Below are 27036 nucleotides of genomic sequence, written 5' to 3'. Positions count from 1 at the left end.
TCTGTTTTTCTTCCTCTTTTTTTGCCATATTGCCAGAAACGGCTACCAGGGGAGAAAGGAATGAGAAAATCATTTTGTGGGAAGTGAAAGCTTGTCAGTAATGACTGTTGTTATCTTTGTTATGTGGCTACCTCTACTTTTTGGCAATTGCAAATCTCTTTTTATGTCAACAATTTGAATTGAGCCGCACAAGTGAGTGAGTCTGCATGCAGCGGACAGCGTCCCACTCTCCACCCCTGAATAATTTCAGAGTATTAAATGATTTTTTTCCCCACTGCTGAAATAAAGCCAGATAATTGAAGCAAATATGGCTAAGCCCTCTGATAGGGGATGCAGGGTGCTTCATTAAATGTTTGTGTTGACTGTCAGAGAGTAGCGCTGGTCCTCATTGCTCTTTAATCGACCAATTAGCCCATGCCCCCATTTCCATGCCTAATGTCTCCCATTTAAGCGCTGAATACAGAACCCACACTTTTAACCACTGAGGGGCTAAGGACCCCGACTCATCAAAAGGTTACAGGCTTTTAGTGTTTTCTATTTACTGTGTAAATTAACTACTTGCATTCATGAATGCTTATTTTTGTCAGCATGAGTGATGTTCTTCAGGTTTGTTTTAAACCTGGATAATAATGATTACACAAGAATAAATCTCTATTTTTTGAGCCATTCTTCCAGCATCCCACTGGAATAACAGCTGTATGATGTGCCCACTGCCCTATGCCGTTATATGGAGAAGAGGAATAAGAATTGACATGCTTCATCGCTGAGGAAGACATGAAGCCTTACACACACAGACGGCTGATTACTGACAGGACTAATGCCAGTTTGCTAGTATTGCATTAACCAACAATAGGTTCCATATGCATTTTCCACTTAGCAAATTTAATGATTTTTCCTTGACTATTGCATGGTGTATTGTGTAATTTCTAGTGACTAATATTTATAATTTATGTTCAAGTGTTACAATTTTTGTTTAACAGCTGATATTTCACTATCAACATATGGGACTTATGTCAGGATATTTGATTATATGGGTTATTATTCCTTCAAAGGAATAATACGCAATAATACCAGCACCCAAGCTTGATGTGTAACACTTGACTTTTTGAATAATACGTGCTATATCCAGGGTTTTTACTTTTTGGTTGTATCAAGCCTGGAAAACACAATTGTCATTAGGGCCTCAGCAACTAAGGTGTTGTTTCTATCTCACCAGTATTACACCACAATCGCCAGTCTTAATTTAACTGAGTGTAAAACTCAACACTATGCCAGTGTTTACGCACATCTATCAGAGTTCATCTAACACATTCAGATAGTTTTGAACAGCTGCCTCAGAGACATATCTGATCTATAAGTGGACAAATAACTCTAATCAACACTTGTCGACTCCAATTAATTGTCACTGAAAAAACAACACTGGAAGATTTGCTGTGTAGTACTGTCTGGCAAATGACATGAAAACATATAAGTATATGCTTTAAAAACTGTATACTACAGTTTTCAAAGAGAAAGAAGCATTGATTTCAGGACATTGGACAAACCAATACAAGGCACAAAAGCTTTCATTTGAAAAATATAAAACTTTAATAAAGGCTACATCTCTCAATAATTACAATAATTATAGGTCCATGTAAATCTTTAAATGAAACTCTTTATATAATGTATAATTTACAGTTTAGATAGAATGAACAAAACAAAAAAAAGGCCATGGTGTAAAAACAAAAACAAAAAACATGATTACAGGATATTATTAAAAGCATAAAAATATCTTTTCAACATAAAACCCTTCTGAAAACCAAGGGATATATATTAAAACCCTGAAACAGGGTAGCACATGGTATGGCATCCATGTAGGCACAGGTGCTGTACTCATAAAACACCAGCGATAGTGTGTTTGTTTGTGTGTGTTCATGTGTGTGCCTGTATGTTATGTGTGTGCTCTACGCGTGTGTCATGTGTGTCAGTATCCATACTTCAGAATGCATAATTACAATGTATACAGGAGCTCTGCTATATATGGTGTTACTGTAACAACATTCAAAAGATATCGGAGCCACGTTTCTTCAATGTTCAATTTTTTTTGACACGCTAGCTGACTTCCTCAAGAAGTCGTTTCTCAGTGACCCAAACTGGTTCTTGTTAGCGCAAGTTATTTTGGTGTGCGGGCTGTAAACACTGCCATTATTAGATGGTACAACTTGTGCTCCAGGTCCCCTCTCTGTATGAATTCTGCAACTGTTTCATTTTCCCCCCTGTGCAATGCCTGGTTTACAAACAAAGGCACAACAAAAAAGATTGAGCTCTGTTGCTGGACTGAGAGAGAGAAAAGGAGAGAGAGAGAGAGAGATAGAGAGAGAGAGAGAGAGAGAGAGAGAACACTAGTGTGACAAACATAACATTACAAACTATCAGCAGCATATAAGACTGGGGTTGACCATTACAATAGTGGAGGGAGTGCGCCTCGCAGAAGACCACTGCTAAGGTTGTTGGTACGGGTCAGACAGGGCTATAGGCTATGGGGGGTGCTAGGCTAGTGTCATGTCCTTTGTGTAAAGTAAAAACAAAAAACAAACACAAAACAATATCACCACAGTATTCTCCCAACACTCAAAGCAGCTTGCCCATTGGCTGGAAATGGGAGGGAGGGGGGAGGGACACAGGTTTAAGATGACTTGGGAAAGGGTAGAAGGGGGTTGGGTGGGTTTTTTTTTCAATAAATACTCAATAAAAACTTTCAACTCATGACAAAAAGCATCTATATATATAATACATGTATATATACATATATGCATGTATGTATATGCACACGTACAGACGTTTTTGTAGCAATGTTAGAGTGTAACGTTAAGAGCAGGTCGGTGGCTTCTCCAGTGCCTGTCAGTCCGCTGCACTTGGCCAGGAAGCCGGCGCCAACGCACCGTCAGTCTCTCACATCACAAAAACAGTCATCTGCATCTTCAGTGGTTATATTCAAGAAGAGGCGGGGTCTCCCCCCCACTGGCCTCCAATCATCATCATCACTGTCTTTTTTTAAGTCTCTCGTGTCATTCCCTTGTGTTTCTAAGGCTGATTGGTTGAGAAAGTCAGGGAGGGGCGGCGCCTCCTCTGGGTTCGGCATACTTCATTGGCTCGTCTTCCTTCAATCACTCCTCTTGTGCTGGATATATTAACTCTGTTTAGCTTAATATTAAGAAATAGAAAAAAAAAAAAAAAAAAAAAAAAAAGGAGTCCAGAGTGTTTTTGTTAATTTCATCGAGTCTCTTGCTCAAGTTTCTTAGCAACGGTTTGGCATTTTGGTTGGGCGGGGAAGGGCATTGGTTGGTTGGCAACAAAGTGGCATTAGTCCATCCTCTCCACCTTGCCCAGGACCTTGCCCTCATACATGGGCAGCACGGTGGCATCCTCCCACACCTCCTCGAACACGGCACCACACTCAAACTCATCGCTGGCCTTCTTGAAGTAGTACCTGAGGCAGAAAAACAGGAGAGAGGTCCGTGATTAGTAAACGTTGAGCGTAGGTGTTAAGCGGGAAAAAAAAAAAAAAAAATTGAACACAACAAAACCTGACAGAATGGCATCGGGGAGCGTATCTCATGTATTTTAGCGTCTTTTAACCGCTTTGAGGCACCTACACACTACTTCCATATACACGCTCGCGCACAACTCCCTTTAGTCCAAATCAAACACAAACACACACACTCTGAGAGCCAGAAATGGATCCTGCTCAAAACAACTTAGTCATAGCCTTCAATGCTATCCCTCCACACTTCAAAGGCAAAGCTTGACTCCACATCACACCACCTCACAAACAGAGCTGAACCCTCCCTTTAAACACTCCCTGTGATAATTCAAGCTGCTAGGAACAGCCTGCGTGTGTGTGCGTGTGTGTGCATCCATGTGTGTTTGTCTCCTCATCCACTTGTTCATCTTGACTGCTGGCCATTCTACAGATGCCTATCTGTCCTGGAAGGTCTTATTAAAGTTGAAGGGTTAATTAGAGGCTGTCTTAAGGCCCCCACCCTTCCCTCTCCCCTGGCCTTCTCTGTGTCTCCATGGCTTCTAATTGGGCTGGCTGTCAAATGAAGGGCCTTTCTGTCACACAGGTTGACATTTCAGGTGCCTGAGAGTCTGCCTGTGACTGCATGAGTCCACAGTCCTACAATCCAGTGCGCCCACATACACACACACAAATCAACACAGTCGAGGCGACACACACACACACACACTTCGGGCAGCTTTCCGATCACCAACCGAGAACAGAGGAAAAGAAGGAGCAGGAAGGGAAGAAAGCGGAGCGGAGGCCTTCGCTGGCTGGGCGAGTGGGTGTGATAGATTGGATGCAGGCCGAGCCTGAGGGGCGAAACCCTGGGAGGGGGGAGGGTGGCGACCACTCAGACAGTCTCCTGGAGGTCACGGGTCACCTAGCTAGCCCACTCTTCTTCTCTCAAACAGAGATAATTCCCAGGGTTAGGTTGGTGACTGTGAAGTCTCCCGGAGCTCCTAATGATTTCTCCTCTCTACTTTAAACCCAGCAAAAGATCAGCAGGAGGGGATTTAATGATAAGCTTTGTAATGGAAAAATGCCTCATTTTGCCCATGTGTGCCTGCGCCGAGGAATTCCAAAAAAAACAAAAAAAAAACCTTTTCCGTGTTTTATGAGCAATCACTCAGCTTAGAGTCGTACAAACAACACATGTAAGGGGGGGAGAGTAAAAAAAACACGTACACACATACAGTTTTCTTTTCCATGTTGATTGTAATTAGACGCAAATGAAATGTTTGGCCAAGTTTAGAGAATGTGGAGGGTGGGTTACACAGCTGCAAGACTCTCTGTTTGAATATGCAGTTGTAAAATATTCCACGGGACGGAACGGAGGAGTGATAGCTTTGTTTTATGATGGTGCATTTCAACAAGCCACAACAATGGAGGCTCTTTCCCTATTATCTAAGCTTTGGTGGACAGGAGTTGGCCATTACCATCTTCATTAATATAGACCAAATAAAAGCGCGAGCCTCCTCGATATAATTGCGGCTGGGTTTTTTTTTTTTTTTTTAAGAAGAAGAAAATGCTACATCCTCACTGACAAATAGTTCAAAGTCATCACTTTGTTTCAGAGAATGAGACGGAGAGAGAGAGAAAGAGAGAGAGAAAGAAGAAGGAGTCTTTCCATTGGAACATGTTTTATGTGGCAGGATTTTTCTCTCTTCGCAACATCTGGCACCAATATCGTCTGGCAGAGCCGCGCCGTACTGTTCTCCGCTGTACCGCTGCCATGTCCAAATTAACCAACTCCACACATTCTGCTGCCATTAAAGCCAGACGCTTCAAATTGCCCCCCACCCCCACCCCCCCCCCCTCCTCCTCTTTTTGCTCGCTGAAGAGTTATGGGATAGCGGGGGTGCAATGACTTGTTTGCAGGCCTTCTTCTCTCTCTTGCCTAACAAGCAGATGTGGCTGTAACCTAATGTTGATGTCATGGGCATACCAGCTTTATGTCTTTACAATGGCCCACAACCTACGCAGTACTGCAAAGGTTACTTAATGCAGTAAGCCTGGACTTAGCTCAGGGCCTCCTGATGTGAGATTTCTTTTCAACTGATTGGCCATTATAGTTTAAATGAACTAACGAGTCCAAGCGCTGTTTTGGAATTTCCCCTTGCAACATCTGACACTTTGAATAACAGTAGGCATTTCTGCCGTGTTAATTACCGGCGCGGATTGCTATCGGTGATTAACAGGAGAAGGTGCTTGCGGTTCTGATTCAGATGCCTGATGCAATAGTGTGGAGGAGGAATTTGAAGGCCTTCGCAATGGTCTTTGTGCACAAAATAAAAGGGCCCGGGCTTCAAAGCCATATTTATTAAGGCTGCCTTACCATGGAAATCAGTACCAGATGTGAGAAAAAAAATCGCTCCAGTACAGAAAAAAATCCCCCCCTCTTCCTCTCTGTAAGCTCCGAGTACAGTGAATCAGCCCACAGTTCCTCTTCCATCTTAAGACTATTGGGCTCCAATATCTCACACTCACACTCAGCAGATGAACCAACCTTACACACACATACATATGCAATAACAAATACACACACACACTAACACCACTGTAGGACGAACCCTAACCAAGCAGGTTTGATGTGTCCTCTAACTGAATACACTTCTTTCCAGGTGTGTGTTGGTGTGGTGTGACCTATGTGCCATTGCTGGTGCTGCATATTCACCTGTAGTTGCCTTTCTTGCTGAGCTGTTCCTTGAAGTGTCCCAGGGTGAGGCAGTGGGTCTTCATCATGCTGCGGTAAGGAATCTCCTCGCCACAGAAGAAGTAGGTGACCACCAGCTCTTTGGACCTGGGGATGCAGAATAAAAATTGATTTTAAACAGCTGGACTCATAGGAGAAAGGGCAAGGGAAGGGGTCAGAGAGTCGAATGTGGACAAAGATTCTGTTAGCCATTGCACACACACATACACACACACACAGGGCTTTTTTCTGGTCTGTACTTCAGTTAGGGGATGCCAACAGACAGCTGGCTCACCGAAGGTCAACCAATTAAAACTAAAAGAGGCGTCACAGTCAGGTGGCTATGGCCAAACATCAAACACCCACCCCATTCAACAACAAATAGATGAAGGAAGGCTATAAACTCAGAGTTACCGAGGGCTACTTAACTCATCTTTTTTGGGTTGCAGTGGTGTGTGTGTGTGTGTGTGTGTGTGTTGGGGGGTGGGAGGGGGTAGTTAGGATACTGAATTAAAGCATGTTTAATCTTAAATGATTAAAACGCGAGAGAAGAGGAGTTCAAAGCCATAGCTATGCTGACTCACAACGTCTCTCTTTGAAGGGAAGAGTGAGAAAATCTGTGAAGAAGCGGGTGAAAACACGATTTGAGAGAGAGAGAGAGAGAGAGAGAGAGGGGGAAAGCTCAAAAAACCAACACTAAGTGTGTGTCTGTGTGCGTGCAAGTGTATGAGAAAAGACAGCAGGAAAGCAAGACTGCAAGCAAGACAGCAAGCATGAAGGCAAGAAAAAGAAAGAAAGAAATTAGTTACAGATGCAGAGAAACACTAGCACAGGAGGACAGAGAGAGACAGAAGTGAGAAGAGGGATCCTTACTCGTCTGGTTGAAGTCCAGGACTGGCTAGAGGGCTGCCTCCAGTGGGGAAGGCAGCTGCAGGATGACTCCTGTCTCTCTGAAGGCTGCTGGCTGCTGCTGAATGCCTGTCAAAATCACAGAGAGATCAGTGACTAATCAGTACTCACCTCAATACAAAGAGAGAAAACACTGGACAACTCAAATGTGGAAGATGGGGAATATGCATGATTGGAAGTGTGAGTTTTGTATGTGTGCTTTTGTGTATGAGTGTTGCTGCATACCTCTGTTTAGGGGGCTTGGAGACCTCCTCTAGTCTGCGGCAGGCCTCCTCCAGCTGTGCCAGGGTGTTGGGTGGGGGCAGGGGTGGCATGGCCGGGTCCTGGATGAAGGGGTGGCCGGGGTGGTGGGCGCGGAGGTGACCCCCGCTGCCAATGCCGCCTCCACCCCAGGGGGAGTGGGTCCGGCCGGGCAGCGTCTTTGAGTCCAAGGGATTGGACTTCTTTAGGCCTTGAGTGCTGTTGGGGTGAAAAGGTTGAAATATAATAAGAGCAATGAAATCAACTGGTGAATCAGTAGTGTCCATGGAGGCTGATCTGCGGTCACAGCACAGAGATTTAGTGATTTTCGACGGACGCCTACCTGTGGGGCTTGTGCTTGCCCTGCCTCTCACTCTCTAGGATCCACTGCCAAACATTCTGAGAGCGGTCGGTGGCGTCCAGCGGCAGGTGTGGCGGAGACACGCCCTCCTCGATGGCCTTGACCGGCCGTGTGGACAAAGTGCTGCAGCGACTGGAGGAGGCAGGAGAGGCAAATTAGAATCAGAGACAGAGCAGCTTCACCAGTGGGGAAACTGGTTGTATCTCAAGTTGTAGTTACTAGTGTAGTATGCTATGACAACTGGTGTCAGCAAAGATCAGAAGTTCCACTCACGCAGGGGTGAAGTCGGAGTAATCGGCGCCCCCTGGAGGGCAGAGGCACTGCACGCGCTGAGCCGCCTCAGCCTCGATCTGCTCCTTGGTCTTGGGCCCAGCGTGGTGATGGTGGATGTAGTGGTGGTGGATGTGCTTGGTCGACTGCCTGCCCGTCTTCAGGACCTTGGAGGCCCCGGGATAGGCACCGAGGAAGGGCCCGTGGCCAGAGGACACCAAGGCACCGGTCCGGTCTGGGGAGCGCGAGCGCGGCGAGTGTCGAACCACGCCTGGCGACTGGCAGCCGGGCGTCTTCAGCACGCGGGATAGGTGCTCGTCTAGTATGGCCTGGGGGTCTTCCTCGCATTGGCTGCCAGAGGGGAGCAGAGGGTGGTGGAGGGAGGTGCTGCAGGCGAGGTCGCCGCTCTCCTCCCTTTCCTCCTCCTGGACATGCAAACACACACAAAATAAAGAAAGTTTAGGCAATTGACCAAACTATCAGAAAACAGTCACATGTGGAAAACACTCCTTGGACCAGCAAGCAGAGGAATTTATGTCTCATCTAACACCAACTTATATCTATCGTCCTCTGAAGTCAGCAAGAGCAAACGCTTGGATAACTTGATTTGAGTTTCCCTTTTGCCGCACCGTTATCCTCACTAACAGGCTTTGGGTGCGCTTCATCTATAATGCAGAGTGTGCCTGTGCTTCACAAAGAAACTGGCACTACACATACTCAGCAAACGTGCCACTGGAGAGTAGCTAAGTGCTAACTATTTGAAGGAACTTCAAGTGTGTCAAGAAACATAAGTTTGAAACTTCCTCCAGATGAAATAGTGGAGGACAGAGAGGGAGAGGGAAGAAGTAGCTAAACTGAGGCAGACTTCCAATTCCCTTGGTCTTTTCCCTGTTCTTAAACATGCTAAAGCTGGCATAAAGGCTCTGTGTCGCAATATGGAACAATTCTCCTGAGCTAACTTTTTACTCGAATACAAGTTATGGTTTCCAAGCGGGGGCCATGCTAAATGTTGGTGGAAGGTAGAAGTGTGAGACTGCTTAGAAAAATGTGTGTGTGTGTGTGTGTGTGTGTGTGTGTGTGTGTGTGTGTGTGTATGCGCATGTCCGTACCTCCTGGATCTGCTGCAGCCTCTCCTCCAGTGAACTCATGGTGTCCTGCTCCCTCTTCAGCTTCTCCAGCCGGGTTATGAGCTGGGCAGCGAAGGCCGAGGGCTCGACGGGGGTCATCTCCTTAGGCAGCCTGTATGTCCTCTGTAGGGCACACAACACGGGAGGAAGGACACATTAGAGAGTGTGTACGTGTGTATGTGTGTGTGTGACTGCTTAGTGTTTCTGACGGATGCAATATGGTGCATTAATCCACTGCCCTTGCCCTAATCCTATCTTGTTCCAAAAAAGCCTGCTACTATTCCAAAAGGCCTAATCCAGATGCCCTTGCCCTCAAGCTAACCTGAACCTTCTCAGCCCCTCCCCTCCTCCCCCCGTCCCTCCCCAGATCTTCTCATGCCCAGTGCCCTTGGCAGTGCCAGGCCGCCGGGCAAGCGGGAGAGAAGGGGGTAGCGGTGGCGGGGTAGCAGTTGGTCTCGCTCGGAGGGGAGGCCCCCTGCCTGCACCCTCTGTAGCCCGACCAAGCCATCAGCTAGGCAGCCTCTGAAGTCAGCACACTTCAAAGGGCCCTTGTCAAACATCAAACGCACACTAGGGGTGGGAGGGACACGCGGCTTTAAATCTCCGAATAAAAGCCAGATATCGACAGAGAAGAGAGCGAGCGAGGAGAGGAGAGGGGAAGAAAAAAGGGAAGGGGGGACAAAATTAAAAGCAAGAAGAAAAAAAAAAGAGGAAGAGAGGATTGAGATGTGCGTTTGTGGAGTGGCAATTGTGGCAGAGAGAGAGAGAGAGAGAGATAGAGAAAGAGAGGGTTTGGGAAGGAGGGGAAAGAGGGAGGGAGAGGATAGCGGAGTCAAATACCGGGGAGATCTGAGGGGAAGTAGTAATTTATTTCCCGACTGCACGCAGGGCAGCTCAGAGGTACTCTAGTCACATTATCCTCCTTTTTCTTTAACTATATGCGCCGGCTTCTCTCTCTCTCTCTTTCTCTCTCTCTCCCTCTCTTACTTTTTTGTTATTTGGCACACTGGCTTTCTTGATTTTGACTCTTTTTTTGTTGTTCCTCTCATCTCTTTGTAGAGACGATGAAGGGAAGGAGAAGAAAGGCAAGCGGGGCTGCTGGCAAAGGAGCGCCAGCCCTGCACGGGGCCCCCGCTGCCTGGGGCTGGTGCATCATGGGAGACAGAGCCATCTCCAAATCAGGAGGGAGACATTAAAGGAGTGCAAGTGGGAAAGGAAGAGAGAGAGAGAGATCGAGAGAGAAAAGAGAGAGAGGGAGACAGAAAAAAGGAGGAACAGACAACACACTCAAACGCATGCACAAACATACACACACACACACACACACACACACAGAGAAAACTCTTCCACATACACATACCTGTGTTTGGGATAGGAAGGGGAAAGATTTTCATATTTCTTTTCCTGCCTCAAAGAGACCCCCCGCCCCTCCTCCCATTTTGTGTCAATCTCTTCTAACCTAGGCCCTTAAACGGTGCCACAAAACTGAAGGTCTACAAAACCTTGGATCCAATGCACACATGACCCCAAATGGCCCTATGGAGTGGAGGGTGGTAACGGGACAATGTGGTGGGGCGGGGGGAAAGGGGAAAGGGTGACAAAAGCAATTGAGTGGCAGGCACTGTTGGAAGTTTGACAGAAGGATTAAAGCAGCAGTTTTGGTAGTCAGCTGGCTAGTTTAAAGAGTAACTGAGGTATTGCCCTCTCATCTTGACCTCAACTTCATCATTAACATTATCACTGTCATGATCAGCATCACCACTGCTATCACCATGACAATCATCGCTGATTTCCTAAAACATATGAAGCTATAACACTACATATACTACAGCTGTTGAGATGGAATACAAAGAAGGCAACACAAGTTTATATTTGACAGCCCTACAGAAGCTACTGGGATGGGAGGGGGAGGCTTGAGACGGTAGAAGAAAAAGTGAAGTGGTATGCAAATTCTGCCTTTCATTTACCCTGACTTTTATATGAAAACGAGCGGGGGAATGGAATATAGTATTCTGTCACAACATGCGCTCTGAAAAAAATAAAATAAAACAGAACTCCTCGAGGGAATCAGGACCCAGTTGTCTGTCAGCGTGTAAAAGTTTGAGTTTAGCAGATTAAAAAAAAAAGGGAAACGTTGAGAAAGGAAGTAGAACTTAAGGAAGTAGAACTTACAGGAAAGTGGGGTAGCGAAACCTGGCCATTGATCTTGACACTGCGATGCATCTCTCGCTGGAGCTGCTTCTTGGTGCCCAGCTTGTATGGAGGTATTCCATCTCTGCAAAGGGAAAAAAATGATATACACTTAGACACCAAAAGTCAGTCAGGCCATTCAAATTGACCTCATCTGTAATTACACTTAACTGTAATAGCTAACTATCTAATGGATGTTATTTTTGCTAACCTACTGCTTCTCATCATACAGGTCACAATACTCCCACACCAACACTGTTGGTGGATTAGCACCAGTAGCCAATCTTTGTGGAGACAGGCAGTTCATCATTGAAGTGACCGACACAACACCACCCAGTAACCACCCACCAGGCACATTGCAATTAAATCAAAGGACTGAGGAGCCCTTGAAGCCAAGGCAACAAAAACACACATAACAAAACACACCAGGACAATGGGAAAGATATGCTAAACATCCCAGTGTGGGCTTCAAAAGAAGAGCCCCACTGATAAGTTTACATCAGTCCTGGTCAACAGCAAAAGTGTCTGTTTTTAAAGCAGAAGAGAGTTACTGCTCCCCCCAGTAGCTAGTTATAGTCAGACACTAAACTGGCTAAAGCTGGCTGGGTAATGCCGCTGAAGTGCTACTAGCTTTGTAGCACTGACATGATAACAATAATAGGAAAAAATGTAACTAGGAATACTAGTCTCCGGACAATTAAGCATTTATTGGGGGAATCTTATTCTCTGTCTTTCATTCTCTGTGTCTGCTAGCTTTTCCAGTCAGCTGCCATTTAAGCCGGGCCAATTATCTTGGCCGTTTTGGCTGCTCAGAAGTGTCTGACCTAGCCCAAACGCTAGTTTTTCCGCTGCCTCTTTGAAATCTCACACTCATGCACATATGCACCCGCTGCCATCTTCGTTTGGCAAGCGCTCTGCTGTGAGCCTCTGATCTCAGCAACATCAAAAGGCTGGTTTGTAAGATAAGGTAATGTTTGAAGTTGGTGCAGCAGCATTCCCCAGCGTCCAAGTAAATCCATAAATAAGATATAAGCAAAAAGAGAAAAAAAAAATCCCCCACCCCTTCTTCCACCCCCCCCCCCCTTCCCCAAATCCTCCTCTTCTTGTTCTTTATCTGGGAAATGAGATTCAAATTTGCAGTGTGCCTTTTAACCACTATAAAAGGGATCCACTAATCAAATTGTTCCCTTGAATGAGAAAGGAAGAAGCTGGGGTTTTTATTAAAATCGGATAGGGGTGGAGAGAGACGAGAGCAGGGGACAAGGACGGGAGAGCTGCCTGTGTCAAAGACCTTGGTGAGGACTACTGAGAGAATATGACTTTGAGACATGATGCTGTTTAATAATGAAGATATGATATCATTCTGGCCGGGCTCTTCTAAAAAAAAACCCCATATTTTTTCATCTTTTGTCTGCAAATCACATCACAGTGTTTGAGTGACATAATCAACAAGAACCAGATAGTATAGTGCCAAGCTGCCGATATCAACCATGTTGCAGAGAGCTTCTAATAAGTGGGGCGTGCTACCAAAATCGATGCTTCACAAACTGCACCCTTGAGACTACAAGCCATGATCCCCTGAGGCGCGGGAAGAAACACAGGAAACTCTTCAAAAGTCAAACTCAACAGCCATGGGGAACTTGTGTACTAACAAGAACCCCAAACTTAGCAGCAAAACATCATTCCCAAACAAATCTCACCATCTACCTCGCGCTAACTTTGTTTTTATCAGTCCAAACTGTCCCCACCCTGGCAAAACCATGCGATGGCTGAACCCTTTGTGCAGGTTGGGGAAGAGAAAACAGTCGTGGACTCTTTCATGGTTTCATGGGCCCTTACTTTATGGGGATCTCCTATTCAGTTGTGCAAGTCATTTTCAAAGCAGCCAGCCACCCTCTTATCCCCCTAAGCTCCCCTCGCCTAACAATAGGCTGAAAGCGATTCAGTTAAGCCCTTTATACTCTGTGCACTTTATTTTCTCACTCCCTTGCACTTCGAGCCTCACCACTCCCGCTATTGGCTCTGGAGGGTGGAGGAGAGAGAGGCTGTGGAGGGTTTGGGTGGGTGGGGGTGATTTTTGGGGGTGCCCTAGTCTGGCCAGTGGGAGTTCCTCATGCCTTGTCCCGAGGTCCAGAAATGAGTAACCCCTGTGAAAGCCTCGCAGACACATGATCTCAGCACGCCGCAGAGGCCAGTGGCAGGAAACCGACCCACCATGTGAGTAAGCCTCCTTTCATTTGGTGCCAACATTTTTCAATGAGTTTGTCTTGAGGCCCGAATGGCTATTTCCCTCTCCCCCTCTCCACCAGCTCTTCAAAGGGAAAAAGCGATTAGATAATATGAAAAAAAACAAGTCTGTTGTGGCAGAAGGGTGGGTGGGATGGATACATTTCGACTTTGAGGAAAATGAGGCAACGCCCCCACCCACATCAAGACGTTCTCTCATTTTTTTCCCCCTCTCTCCAGCCTGTAACGCATCAGAATAAACTTCAAAAGGTCTTTAGACATAATGACTTTCCCAGAGTTATCTCCCTGGAGGCCATAGCAACAACTACACATTAATAGAATTACCTGAAGTCAATCATGGAGGATAATTAAAATACATTACAGGCCATTCTTTCGCAACAGCACAATCCCCTGGCCCCAAGAAAAAAAAGCTGAGTCTTTTGAACTGCACGGCCAAATATTTTTCTTCTCACCCCTCGTCTTTTTCCTGGAAAGGTGTTGACTGAACTCTGATCCCGGAAAGTTTAGATACTATGGAACTTCTAAAACTCACAGAGCCTTGGCCGGGGTCAGCTGAATGGAAATGAGCCGTTTGAAGTTGGTATATCATCTCCGGAGCAGGCCGAGTTGAAATGAAACTGACCCCCACTTTTTGATTTTAATAAGAACCAAAATCAGAGGAAGCACTTACACGCTACTGTCCGTCATGGACATGGAATCGTCCGTCGTGGCATCGCTGGAGATCTCGCTGTCGTTGGCACTGGTGGCGGGGGCAAAGATGTAGCCCGAGTTGACAAAGTAGGGGCTGGCGGGGTCTCCTCGCCGGTGAGACCTGTAAGAGACACAGGAAGAGGTTGGCGCCTTTTTCATGTGATTTCTTCCTAAGTTGTGGTGAGCAGAGAATAGACGTGATAGATTTGGGTGAAGTTTATTTGCTCTGGGTTTCCTTCTGGTGTTCATTTCATCAGATTTTTAAAAGCAAAAGTGACAGCTTGGAGTTTGTTCTGCTGAAGTTCTTTGCAGATTTCTGTAATTAGAGTCACTTTCGCGAGACTTTGGGGCCCAAGGAATGTGACAACAGTATCAGAGCTGGGGCTGTGGGTTCTCTTTTTTCTTTTCTTTTCTTTTCTTTCTCTCGCTCTCTCTTTCATGTCCCTTCCCCCTAACATACAGGGGTTGTGGGGGGCGGAGGGGTGAAGGGTGGGGTGAGTGAAGTGAGCAGCCTTAGCTGTATGTGAATGAACAACAGCACTTCACTCTTCCCTCTCTCTCTCTCTCTCTCTCCTGCTATCTCTCCACCCTTTTGTTTGGGCAAGGCCCCTACTCCCGCACTTTTCCACTCTCTGAAACTCCACTCTCTCTCTTTTCTTGGAGTGTTTTCTCCTCCCCTCTCTCCCCCTTCTCTCTCTCTCTCTCTCTCTCATGTCTTCTATCCTTCAGTCTGGGGCCCCTCCTTTACCCCCCCCCCCCCCTCCAACAACACCCCCTTCCTTTCTAAAGTCTCTCTCTCTCTTTCTACTCTCTCCTGCTGTGTTGCATTCCTGTTCCAGTAGTGAAGGGGGTGGACAAGGAAGAGGGAGGGAAGAAGGGGAGGGGGGAACTTGAGCTTTAGAGAGGGAGGGAGAGAGAGAGAGAGAGAGAGAGAGAGGGAAAGGGGGAAGGAGGGCCCCTTTCTTTATGAGAATGCCTACTGCCGGGAGTGCTGAGAGGAGAACCCCAGCATGACTAAAGCCGTAGGCCCCAAGCTCAAACCTGACCTTTGGAAGGTCCGCGCAAAGAGTCAGGTATTTAGCACAGCTGGGCTCTCTGCACCCCCCGCTCTCTTTCTCCATCTCTTTTCTTTCTTTCATGATCCCCCCCTTCCTGTCTTTCCCCCTTCCCCTCCTCTTGTCTCTCTCTCTGTCTCCCTCCAAAGCATGCTTGGTCTCTGTCAGACAGATTTTTCAAAAAGCAGAGATAAAAGCGCTGGATAGAAAGGAAAGTGGAAGAAAAACACTGAAACACACACACATGCACACACAATCTAAGGCAAAGTGGGAATGGTGGTTGAAGTTTTCTGAGCTGAGCTGAGGATGTGTTGTTGTTGTGTTTTTCTATCAGTTTGGAGGAAAAGTGCTGAAGGTTTTTAATAGGAGAGGGAAAAAAAGAATCTGTGCAGTGGCAAAATTAGTTCCACATGTTTGAGATGGAAATTGGTTGACCTAAAGAGATGGCGAGGGGCAGGGGGAAAGGGGGAGAGAGAGAGGGTGACGGAAGGGAGAGAGAGAGGGGGCTCTCTCTCTCTCCCGCTTCTCTTTTGGTGAAAAACAAGAATGTTGGGGATCACACCAGGAAACTGAGGAGATGCCCTCATGTCAACAATCCCGGTGCTTTTCAGTTCCCAGCTCAACATGGACACTTTCAAACATCATGGAAACAAGTTATGGCGTTATCTGAAATCTACTCTTATGAAGGTTAAAACTCTTGAGGGAGTGTTTAATTTGAGTTAGTGCGTACACTAATATACTTATTCAATCATTTTCTTGTTAACGGCGTTATTAAATATGACATGCTGGGGACAATTTTCAGTCCCTAATCTCACAAAATGTTTTAGTAACTTGACAGGAAAAGTGTGGATTATCTGCTGATTGCACTTTTCCTACCAACACCAAAGCAACAAGACATTGTCAGACCTCTCAGTAATAATTGCGTCCAGATGTGAGGACAATACTCAGAGCGGTTCAGTAAAAACTTTGAAAGTGCTCTTTGATGCACGCTCACGCATAAAATCCAGTGTTTGAAAATGTTCCTGGCTTGAAGAGATTTCAGCTGTTGGACAATATGTGGGACGAGTTCTTAAGATAAAAGCCCAAATGCTTTCCACAAACACTTCCACTTTCATCTCTGACCAAGAGAGCAATATCTCTGCTTGGCATAAGACGTGAGTGCGTGAGTTCTTTTAACTCTGTATTAGCATTTCTTTTGAGTTAGGAGATTTTGCATCGGGCTACAATTACTATACAGTTTAGTAAGTAAGAATAAGAGAGAAATGCTGCATAACTTTACAGTGGCATCATATAGTTTCATGTAGCTGCAGCAGTCATGAGGCTCGGTGTCTGAATTCATGCCTGAACCGGAGGAAGGGTTTCAAAGCACAGGAAACTTGAGCAAGCCAGCAGAGGGCTGCCTGCGAGACACCATTTACTTAAAAGGAAGGACCAGATCCATTGATGTTTTGTACCCACCCCGCCCCACCGCCCCTCCATCCCCCTTGACTAACTGCGAGGCAAGAGGGCACAAATATACAGGCATGTTCCTCCGAGACCCTTTGATCAAGTGCCTTATCTCTCCCAGGCATTTGTGAAATAACTGCCAATTGCCATATATGCGGTTTTACCCTGTAGTTTAACTAATGAATGAATAGCTATGAGGGGAGTTGCATGCTCAAAAACACAAAATTCAACACACATTAAGCAACAAATGCATTCCCGTGGCGCAGCCCGGGAGGGTAACAGCCTAGGTGAGTGCAGCTCTTACCTGCATCCATTCTCCAGCACTTCAGATGCTGTCCGGATGGTAGCAGTAGCCCTCAGGGTTTTCGCAGACAGTCCAACCACAGACGCTAACGTTTTTGCCTTCAGGTCATTACAACTCCACTCCTCTTCCTCCATGAGAGGTGGAAGGTATCCGCACATCAACTTGAGGCTGCCGAGACCGCTGTGGTTCATGTAAGCCGCGTTCTCGCAACCGGTGCGCACGTATTCGAGGTATATGTCAGAGGTCAAAAACATCTGGTACGCATTCTCTTCCATGGTGGACTGAATTTCCGTCTGCGCCTGGTCAAACATCGCAGAGTCTATCTGCTGCTTCTTAATACTATCCCTTATAAAGGTTTTGGTGGCGGGTTTCAACTGCTTGGCGACAATGCTGTTGTTCTCAATGTACCGCTTGAAAATAACTTTGGCAACTCGCAGCGTTTTGGTATCCTTTAAGTCCATTTGCCTGAAGCCGTTGCAGGCGAACCAAAAGTCCAAAGTGTCCACGCATTTCTCCCGCTCCAGAAAGGTCCTGAAGAGGTGAGCGCCGTCTTGGTCGCCCAGGAGAAAATGCAGAGACTTGGTCCACCGGACTAGGGGCGAGTCCGGGGACGCGCTGCCCTCTGGCTCCCCGAGTCCATCCTCGTTCCTCCTCGGTGTGGATCCGGGAGGCGCGGCGGCGGGGATATCTTTAACCTTGCTCTGGGCTCTCATTTTGGCAGATTTGCTGGGGTTGTAGCATGACGCCTCTCCCTCCTCCCCCGGTACCGGAGGACGAGGAGCATCTTCTCGGAAGCTACTGCTGATGTGCTCCGTAAGCGCCCTGCTCATGGCTCCAGCTCCGGTTGCCGTGTGAGAGTGCCGTCGTGCCTCCTCTGAGCTCCAACCTAATCCTCCTCACTCTCTAAAAGCAGCGGGGGAGCTTCTCAGCTCCTCTTCACTCTGAAACACAAAGTATTGATCTAATCAAAGCCAGATCCTGCTGAACTTCAAAGGCAGACATCAAGTAAACAGTCCCTTTCAAAAAACCCTCGCCGGGTTCACAGAGAAAGAAAATATGAAAGGCTTTTTCATTTCATTTATCTATTTATAATCTAAATGAGAGATCAACTGCAGCCTACATTCTCAATATGCATTGATCTGTCACATCAAAAAACATTTTACAAGAATAATCATCGCACAGCGCCTTACTCCTCACCAAAACCGTATTCTCATAACTGTGGCTTACACGTGTTTTCCTAACGAGTCCATGTCACAGGCTTCAACTCCAATTAATTCCCAATCTGTTTCGGAGGACCGTACCCTACTCCTGCCTGCATTACACACAGAGACTCGTTTCCCACGTAGCCCACACTTGTCCTCATCATGCCAGAGATGCACAGACGAGTGGAAATGCATCAGATCTGCACCACAATGACCTTAACGTTATAATGTACGAGGGTAAAAAGCCCCGCGGGAGAAGCCGGTCGCTCATGCGTAAATGGTAGCGATCAATCGCCTTAATATCAGCCAAAGAAGGATATTACAGCACATTATTAAAGCCACAGCCCCGGCAACGTGTCTGAACTACCAACACGATAAAAAGACATGTTATAACTGCGAATAAACCTCATCCCAGAAGTGATTTTAGCCTGAGCCATAAATACACACTCAGTGCCAAATCATAAGGGACTGAAATATTATATTTTACCATGAATGATACGCAGCGAAAATGCCGAAAAGTATATCTGTGGCTGTTACAAAGGCTACATAATGCTTACTACAGTCTCAACAACAGGCGTGCAACAATGTAACCACATATCATACTGTAACCGATGCTAAAATCCTATATGACTGCTACATAAACGTCTCGTGCGTAAAAAAAAAAAAAAACACAACATACATGCAATCACATACCATTGCAGAGCAAATTCATCCAGAGTAAAGCCCGTAAAAAAAGTTGAACTATTATTCCATTTTCCGTAGAACTGTATCCAATCCAAAACTCTCCAAATGGTAATCCAACACAAAAAGCGACGACGGACTATTTAAAGCCTATGCCGTGCCACATGTGTCCTATCTCGCTGCAAAACAACCAATGTAGTTTAATGTACCCTGTCCCATTCAACAACTGACCTCAGAGTAGGCAGGCACAGTCCCTATGTAGATCACTGGGGGTGTCAAAATCTGGAGGAGGTAAAGGAGGAGGAGGGGGGGCTCTTACTAAAGAATACATCCCACTTTTTCCCAGCTAAAGAGACACACCACCCAACAAATATTCGGTTTTTATCTAGGCTACACATTCATACATTCATATATACACACAATTGATAAGCTCCTTATCTATCTCACCGTATTTCTCGCCCACAAACAAGAAACACAGCCCACATTTCTCAACTTCAAAGCTCAGCAGCAGCACATCAAAGCGGCCAAGAGAGGGGGCCTGTGGAACAGCTTTCTTACAACTTACCATCCATGTACCCGAGTAGCCTCCCTTATTATAAACGGGAAAGTAAAGTACTCCAACAGGCTGCGCCGGCGTTGTTCTGCGTCCTAATGTTTTATCACATAGGACAATTTTAATACAACCACGGGAAGAAAAAAAAAGGAGAGAGAAGCGTTTTCAACCCGGACTTTCTTCCCCAGGTAGTGTTTCAAGAAGTCATGGCAGGCGGTAGATCTCCTCCAGGCTGTTTCTAAACCAACTGGGCTGAAGGTTTAACTGTGGACTTCAAAGTAAAGAACCGCTGGCCTGGTCCCGGAAGATAGATAAAAAAACAACTACTCGTCTTTGCCGTAACAAAAAAAACGAACAGAAGCAGCACGAATATGCCTCATAAACCCCCCTCGCCCGCTCGTCATCCACCCACCCGATAGATTTAGATGTTTATAAATGTTTAATAAACTTTTATAACGCGGGAAAGTTTTTACTCGCGCGCGAGGACCTTATCAAAGACAGGCAATCTAGAGCCAACTCCCCGAGGCTTTGGAGCGTCAGAAGTAAGTGATCTACCGCCCCAATAGCATTATTCTTACAATCCGTCTGTTACTACATAAAGTTTTAACAGAGACACAGAGCAAGCTGCTTTTGTTGCCTATGGCTTCTTCAAATGGCAGAACTAAGAAATAACATAATAATAACTAAATTCCTAACCTAAAAATAATTAGCCTATAATATTCATCACTTGTAGAGTGTCTGCTGTACTCAATAGTTCATTTATAGTGACCTTATCTTACTTTATGGTATATTTAAATTTCCCCTTGTATTCCTATATTATTCCTATATGGGCTTATAGTGTATCTGCAGTAGCCTATAGTGATTTTATGGTGGCCTAAACGCACTTTATGGTATTTTTTTTACCTTTTATGCTGCCATTATGTATGTTCCTGTAATATTCCTACGTTATTATAGGATTACTAGGGTTCTTTTAGGCAAGGGGGATGTGACAGTCGATAATTTACAGTTTAATATATTTAAAAATAATTGTCACAATAATTCAAAAGTTATTCTTCTAGGTATAGCCCCTGATTGGATAATCCTATAGAGTGTAACTGTCAAATAATTTATATATTAGTCACACGCTTGCAGCCACAAAGACGTCAGCCTAACACACTTGCCAGTTCCACATACAAGGAAAATGGCATAGCATGACATTTTGATTGAAATTGGACAGAGAGCAAAGGCAAGAGCTGTTCTGTAGTCTTTTAATTCACATGACTTCCCTAATGTCATTGTGACAGAATCTTAAAGAGTGGGTTAGACAGTGATCCAATCCCATGGTACTTCAAAGGCTATATTGTCCCTTTGATGTTGAAAATCAACTTTAAAGGAGAAATATAATTATATAAGTCAGAGGATTCAAATTCACAAAACTCTCATGATGGTACAGGACAAGGGAACTAATGAAATCCAACTACTCCGAGGCCTGCAAGTGCCGTTAGTTAATTTGTGTTGTACCATACATAAAGAAATCAGCAGTATAGGTATTCCCATGTGGATTTGTTGTTGTGTCAGCATCTGATAAAGTGTTTGTCCAAATCTGCACTTAATGTCCAATTTTCCAAGCACTTGGCTACATGGCTAGGGAGAAAATGTGATCTCATCCAGTATGGGTTAGCGCTGGATGTGGTCACTGTTGACCGCTGAGTAAGATTATCATGGATCAAGCAGTTCAGTGACAGAACCTTATGATAATTTTCAATTTTGATGCGCCATACCTTCCCACTGCATTAGTCGACACAAGTTTCCATATAGTACATTTTAGCCGTGGTATATTCTGTTGAATTATTCTCACATACTCCACTCTTGTACCAAAATATGAGCTGTGGTGAGCCAGAGAGACAAAATTCACTCATCAAAAAAAGCCTTTCTTGTTTTGTTGGTACAGCATAAGAGTCCGGTTGATTACATTGACACCCTGCCAACCACTTCCTGGATAAGTGCTATGAGCTTGTCTGACAATCGAATCCAGCTTATTTCAAACCTAATCTTTTAAGAATTTTTCACTGTAAGGTGTTATCACAAAGCCCTAGGATAACAGACACATAGTATGATCTCTCTCTCTCTCTCTCTCTGTTTGTGTATGTGTGTGTGTGTGTGTGAATATGCAGAGGTCATTCATAGCCACTGTTTATACTGGAGAGCTCTGTAAAACAAACATTGCTGCCACAAATCCAAACAATCCAGGACCCAAAATGCACAATAGCTTCCAACACTTCAGAATGGGGAAGTGCCTGCTGTCTGTGAGATGGGACACAAAATCACAAAATGGGTCAGTGGCGTTGGCACTGTGAAGTTAAGGGGGGGGGCACTTAACTTGATCAGCGAGCCTAAATTTAAGACATGAAATATGTCACCATATTGTTATCTGTGCAGCAACTTCTTTAAAGTCAGTCTTGAAAGGAGAATTGAGATACAGAGCGGTCTTAAAATGTAATATTTGAAGTGGAGGACAATCTTAAAAGTGGGATATTTCACATTCAGGATAAGATGTTAACTTCATTCAAATTAAATTAGGCCGCACATATCACTGCGCAAAAGAAAAAAAAAACCCTAAATGAAAAAAAATGTCCAGAGATTGCAGTTAAATTTTTTTTTGCTGATATGCAGGAAGCTTCGTTAATACTTTGATCATTCTATGTCTGCGTTTGATGACATGTGAAGTTCAGCCTGTTAGAGAATTTATGATTTCCTTGTTTTTAATCAATTTCCACAACTAAAACTTTAATGATGAGAAACACACAGCCAAAATACAAGTGCTTAATATGATCCTGCCTGTTTTAATTCATTCGGGAAATCTCTTGGGATGCTGAACCCATGTGACCACACCTGTTGACCCTTGAATGCCCACTCCTCTGTTTAGCAGCGACAAAAGAAAGAGGGTGCTGTAAAGTAGCCACGAGAAGCCCTTTTTGATGTTGACCCCGGCCTGACCCCTTTGTTGGGGCCCTAACCATTTCACAGGAAGATCCAAATGCTTTAAAAGCACAATACAGGATGAGAGCGCCACCACCATCTTGCTATTAAGCCCGCAATAAAATGGGGTGACCTGGAGGCTAATTGAGGGCTCGTGCTTGGGAAGAAATTAAAGGCATCTGCCGTATCAAGACAGACTGGAAATGAAGCTGCTCTTTAATTAGAGGCTGAATTAAAACAACACAGAGAAAGTATACATTTCACTGCTCTCAGCACAGGTGTCAGAGGAGGATACAAGGAAACTGACATCTTAGACAAGACTTTTAATTGGGACAGTATGCAGGAACAATTTGTTAAACTGAATTTCTATCTAGCTATCTATCTATCTATCTATCTATCTATCTATCGCATATAGTATGATTCTATGATTCAGTATTGCAGATGTCTTTGATGATGTGGCACAAGTTGCATCAGTCAAACAGTAGGCCTGTGTTCTTTCTTTTTGTTGCATTTTCATTTGAACTTTTGGATTTGCATCATATTGCAGCCCACAGTATATTTTGCACAATGTCAACAATAAATTCTATACGGCCCATTTTACCATCCGTTCCTCTGCTCAAATCCTACACTTGTGCTAAAATAGCACAGAAAAACAGAGGAGAGGGTGGATAATTGCAAATAACCCAATATTTGGGAGTTCAAAGGCTGTGGTGGGTTTGAGTGATAATTTTGGCTGAAGCATCACCATAAACACTAATAAAATTAAGTGCGTCGGAGGGAGGAGGGGGCGTGGCCAGGCGTCCCTTTGAACAGACCCTGTGATCAGTTCCCCCTCTCAATTAGCGTATTGTCCACTTCTCCTTTCAGCTGGGAGGGAGGGGGCAGTCTCCCCCCTAGCTTCCCTTTGAAGTGATTATCCCTTTATCTCAAGCCCGAGCGAGGAATATCTTGGGGGACAATGGCAAATTAAAGCCCATATGGAGAGAAGCGTGAATGTCTGTTTGTAGGCTCAGAGAGAAATAGAAAAAAAAAAGGAACGATAGAGAAAGAAATAGAGTTGAGAGAGAGAGAGAGAGGGAAAGAGGGGAAAATAGCATCATTCTGTTTGCATGAGCTGAGGGGTGAGTGGTAGATGTCAACTCCCATCCAAAAAAAAAAGTAATTTAGGGCTCGTGCCTGAGTTGACACTTGTAGCGGAGAGACTTTAGCTTGTGAAGAAGAGCTAAAGGAAAGCGAGGGGGGGGGGGGGATCTGTCATGACGGATGGAGAGAGACGGAGAAGGAGGAATGGAGAGATACAAGGATGAGCATGAAGAAGAGAGAGGAGTGCAGTTGTCAGCAGAATCAGATGGCGGTCAGGCAGACAGGCTTGAAGAAGATACAATTAAAGTGTGGAGTTAAGACGGGCTTTGAAGTCGGACATGGTGCATAACACCCTTAAAGTTTGAGAAGCCAGCCATTCATCCGCTTGTTATGGCTTGTTAAGACCAGTCCCTTTAAAAGGCCCAATTTGAGAAAATAAACTTTAATTTCAACTTTGAGAAAAAGTCTAAATAAGTCAAGAGTGGGTGACAGGCGGGTAAAAGTGTCAAGAAGGCTGAAAAAAAAAAATCCCTGATGGTCATCTTTTAAAACTTGTTGTCCTGAGTGGGGATTTGCTAAAGGAGGGGCGGGGGTGCATGTGAGCACTGAAGATGAATAATTACTTTCTCTTCCCACTCTCCCTCTTTTTTGTTATAATCCTGTTTTGCGGTGGCTTAAAAGTTTAATAATGTATAGAAACAATGCCTGTGATGCTTGGCCTAATCCGTTTTGGCCCGGCAAACCTTTGTGGTAACCAAAACCCCTATCTGATGTGAGCAAACGTTTGCCAAGCCAGCCGGTTCAGCCAGACAGGCAGACGGACAGAGTGCGTCCTGGACCGGGTCATAGGCATCTCTCTCTCTCTCTCTCTCTCTCTCCCCCTCACACACTCTCTTTCTCTCTCTCTCTCTTTATCTCTGCCAGTATTTCAGGTGCATCTTGATGTGCAAAGCTGTATACAGCAAAAATAGAAAAGAAAAAAGAAAGATATGAATTGAAGAGAATGGACAGACGGCATCCATGGTTGACCAATAACTCTTCCTCTTGGTAAAGTGTTTCTCTTTGCTTCGTGAGATGCTAAATAGTGTAATTGACAGCAACTACAAATCTTTTACATGCGTTCCTTTATAATTGGTAATCTACACTGACACTGTCCATAGGCCTCCAGCCTTAAAGCTTTGCACTAGGCTTTCTATAGGAAGCAAACTAGTGTAGGGACTAGTCTACTGACTATTGTATGTCCTGCACTGTCTTCTTGCACTGAATGTGAGGTAGTGTTGTCCTGTATCATGTGTACCACTATGTACTGTGTTACTGTGTTAGATATGTTTCTGCAGTAGTCACCAAAACAAATTCCTGATAGTTATTGTGCGTGACAAATAAGATGATTCATGTTCTGGTTCTGAAAGTAGAGAAATGCTTGCGTGTTTATTTTGAACTCAGTAGCCCATCCTTAAAGAGCATCAGACAAATGATGTAGAAAAGTGCTTGATATGAAGCAGTACTCAAGCCTATAATAAGCTGAACAAAACTGGTTACAGACCAACTCTAGGCTAAACTGACAAAGAGCCTCGGCTAACAGGTTCTGGTACTTCTGAGGCTCGGCCTGACAGAAAATCCATGCAGTGATAAGGCAAATGAATTGGCCCTATTGATCAAATGATCCAGTGTTCAACAACTGTTGACTTCTGGACAAGACAGCAGCAAAACCAACAGAGACAGCAGAGTGAAACAATGAAACCAGCAGACTGACAATGGGGCATTGTTTAAAATACAATATTTACTGCCAGCTGGTATCGACTTAACCACGATGTGGTTAAGTCGAGGAGCTTAACAGAAAGGTGGGGATGTTTGTAATGTCCACACACAGTGTGGGAATCTATGGCAAAGACAAACACTTCAGTGTGTGATTAGCATAAACCTGACAAGTGTCTTTATCACCTGTTTGTGTGAAGTGATACACACAGGTTTTGTTTTCACTGTCACTTTAGAACTGTTTTCCATCAGTGTGTAGCTCAGCACAAGTTGTTTCCCAGTGTCTGTCACAAAGTACTTTACAGAGCAAAAGTAGGACAGGAACAGTTCAAATAAAAAAGGAGAAAACAAACAACAAATAAGCCCCACAACAATCACAAGATCCGAGGTCAATGTGAGTTTATATACCAGAGGTGGACAAAATAACGGAAAACCACTTGAAATAGGACTTTAACTTTGAAGTAACTGAACCACAATTACAAAGGGAGCTACGCAGGCGAGTCATATTAAGATGAATGCCAATTAGCAGTGTGTGTCAGCTTTGAAAGAGGTCTGACAATCACCACTTTCATATGTGAATTTTCAAAGTAACATGAGGCAGCTAACAGAGTTCCAAAGAGGCCAAATATTCGATCCCCAAATTACAAATGCAACAGTTAGAAAAACTTAGATGTTGCCAAGGGAGCAGTCTCAAAAATCACGGCAAAATACGCATCTGCAAAGAGGAACAGTGGTCACAAGTGGAAGCTCACTGACAGGGATGGACAGACACCTGACACCTGACAGGATAGTTGCTAAACACCACAAAACTATGACCACAGAATTTAATTAACATCTCTGTGACACAGTCTCAACAAAAACTGTGTGTTGTGCGCTTCAGAAAGCTGCTACAGTATCTATGCCATTCATAAACTGCTTATATCAAAGCAGCGTAACGTAATATCAAAGGCTAACACACAAATATGCCTAACCTGGTGTAATAAGCACAAAACCCCAGCAATGGAAAATGTAATATGATGAGTCATCTTTCACCTTTTTCCTATATCTGGACAGGTTTACATTTGGAGAAAGACAAAGGATGCCTTCAACCTACAATGTCTGACATCAACTGTTCAACATGGTTGTGGATCTGTATCTGGTATGGTCAGCCATCTCATTAGAGTCATTAGGTCTGATGCTTTCTCTGCATGGTTGTATAACAGACAAGGAATATGAGGCCATTTTACAGGACCAGGTGCACACACTGTTCCATCATGATTTTCCCATAGTCCAAGATGACAATGCCCCCATACACACTGCTTAAGAAAATAGTGGTTTCTTGAAAAACAGAAACACCATGAACACCATGTCAAGCCAAACACCTTCCATGGCCTCCCCCAGTCACCACTGAACCTTTATGGGAAGTTCTGGAGTGCAGAGTGCGAAGTAGGTTTCCATCTCCTTCATCCCTCAAACAACCGGAGGCCATTTCCTTCTTTGAGAACTGTGTGTGTAGTATCCAACTACACACAGTTGAGGACTTGTACAAATTCAATCTACCTTAAGAACAGCTTCAATCCAAGGAGGATTGAAGCTGTTCTTAAGGTAATAAGAGGCTCTACTCCTTATTAGGTACTTGTTGGGTGTTCTTGTTATTTTGTACTCCCCCCGCATGTATGTATTTAAGTGTGTAGTGACTGTGTGTGTGTGTGTGCGTGTGTGTGTGTGTGTGTGGATGTGAGAGAAATTC

General features: G+C 44.8%; 1 protein-coding gene across 1 annotated transcript; it reads right to left on the bottom strand.

Annotated features, from left to right (window-relative positions):
* Nucleotides 1–1563: 1563 nt before the first annotated feature.
* LOC139644498 (axin-2-like) lies at nt 1564–19167 on the bottom strand. The gene is made up of 11 exons (XM_071519868.1): nt 18971–19167; nt 17076–18016; nt 14251–14391; nt 11316–11418; nt 9126–9266; nt 8020–8441; nt 7729–7878; nt 7371–7604; nt 7110–7214; nt 6219–6344; nt 1564–3469 (listed from the first exon to the last, which is right to left on the bottom strand). The coding sequence occupies exons 2-11, from the start codon at nt 17903–17905 to the stop codon at nt 3343–3345; spliced, it is 2379 nt and encodes a 792-aa protein (XP_071375969.1). The 5' UTR covers nt 17906–18016; nt 18971–19167; the 3' UTR covers nt 1564–3342.
* Nucleotides 19168–27036: the final 7869 nt, after the last annotated feature.

Source organism: Centroberyx affinis, unplaced genomic scaffold, assembly GCF_046629955.1.
Source record: "Centroberyx affinis isolate AG114_WGS23_722 - 3 ecotype Tasmania unplaced genomic scaffold, CSIRO-AGI_Caff_v1 ptg000746l_1, whole genome shotgun sequence".
NCBI lineage: Eukaryota > Metazoa > Chordata > Actinopteri > Beryciformes > Berycidae > Centroberyx > Centroberyx affinis.
The sequence above is the reverse complement of the archived record's forward strand: the minus strand, read 5'-3'. Positions and strand labels throughout refer to the sequence as shown.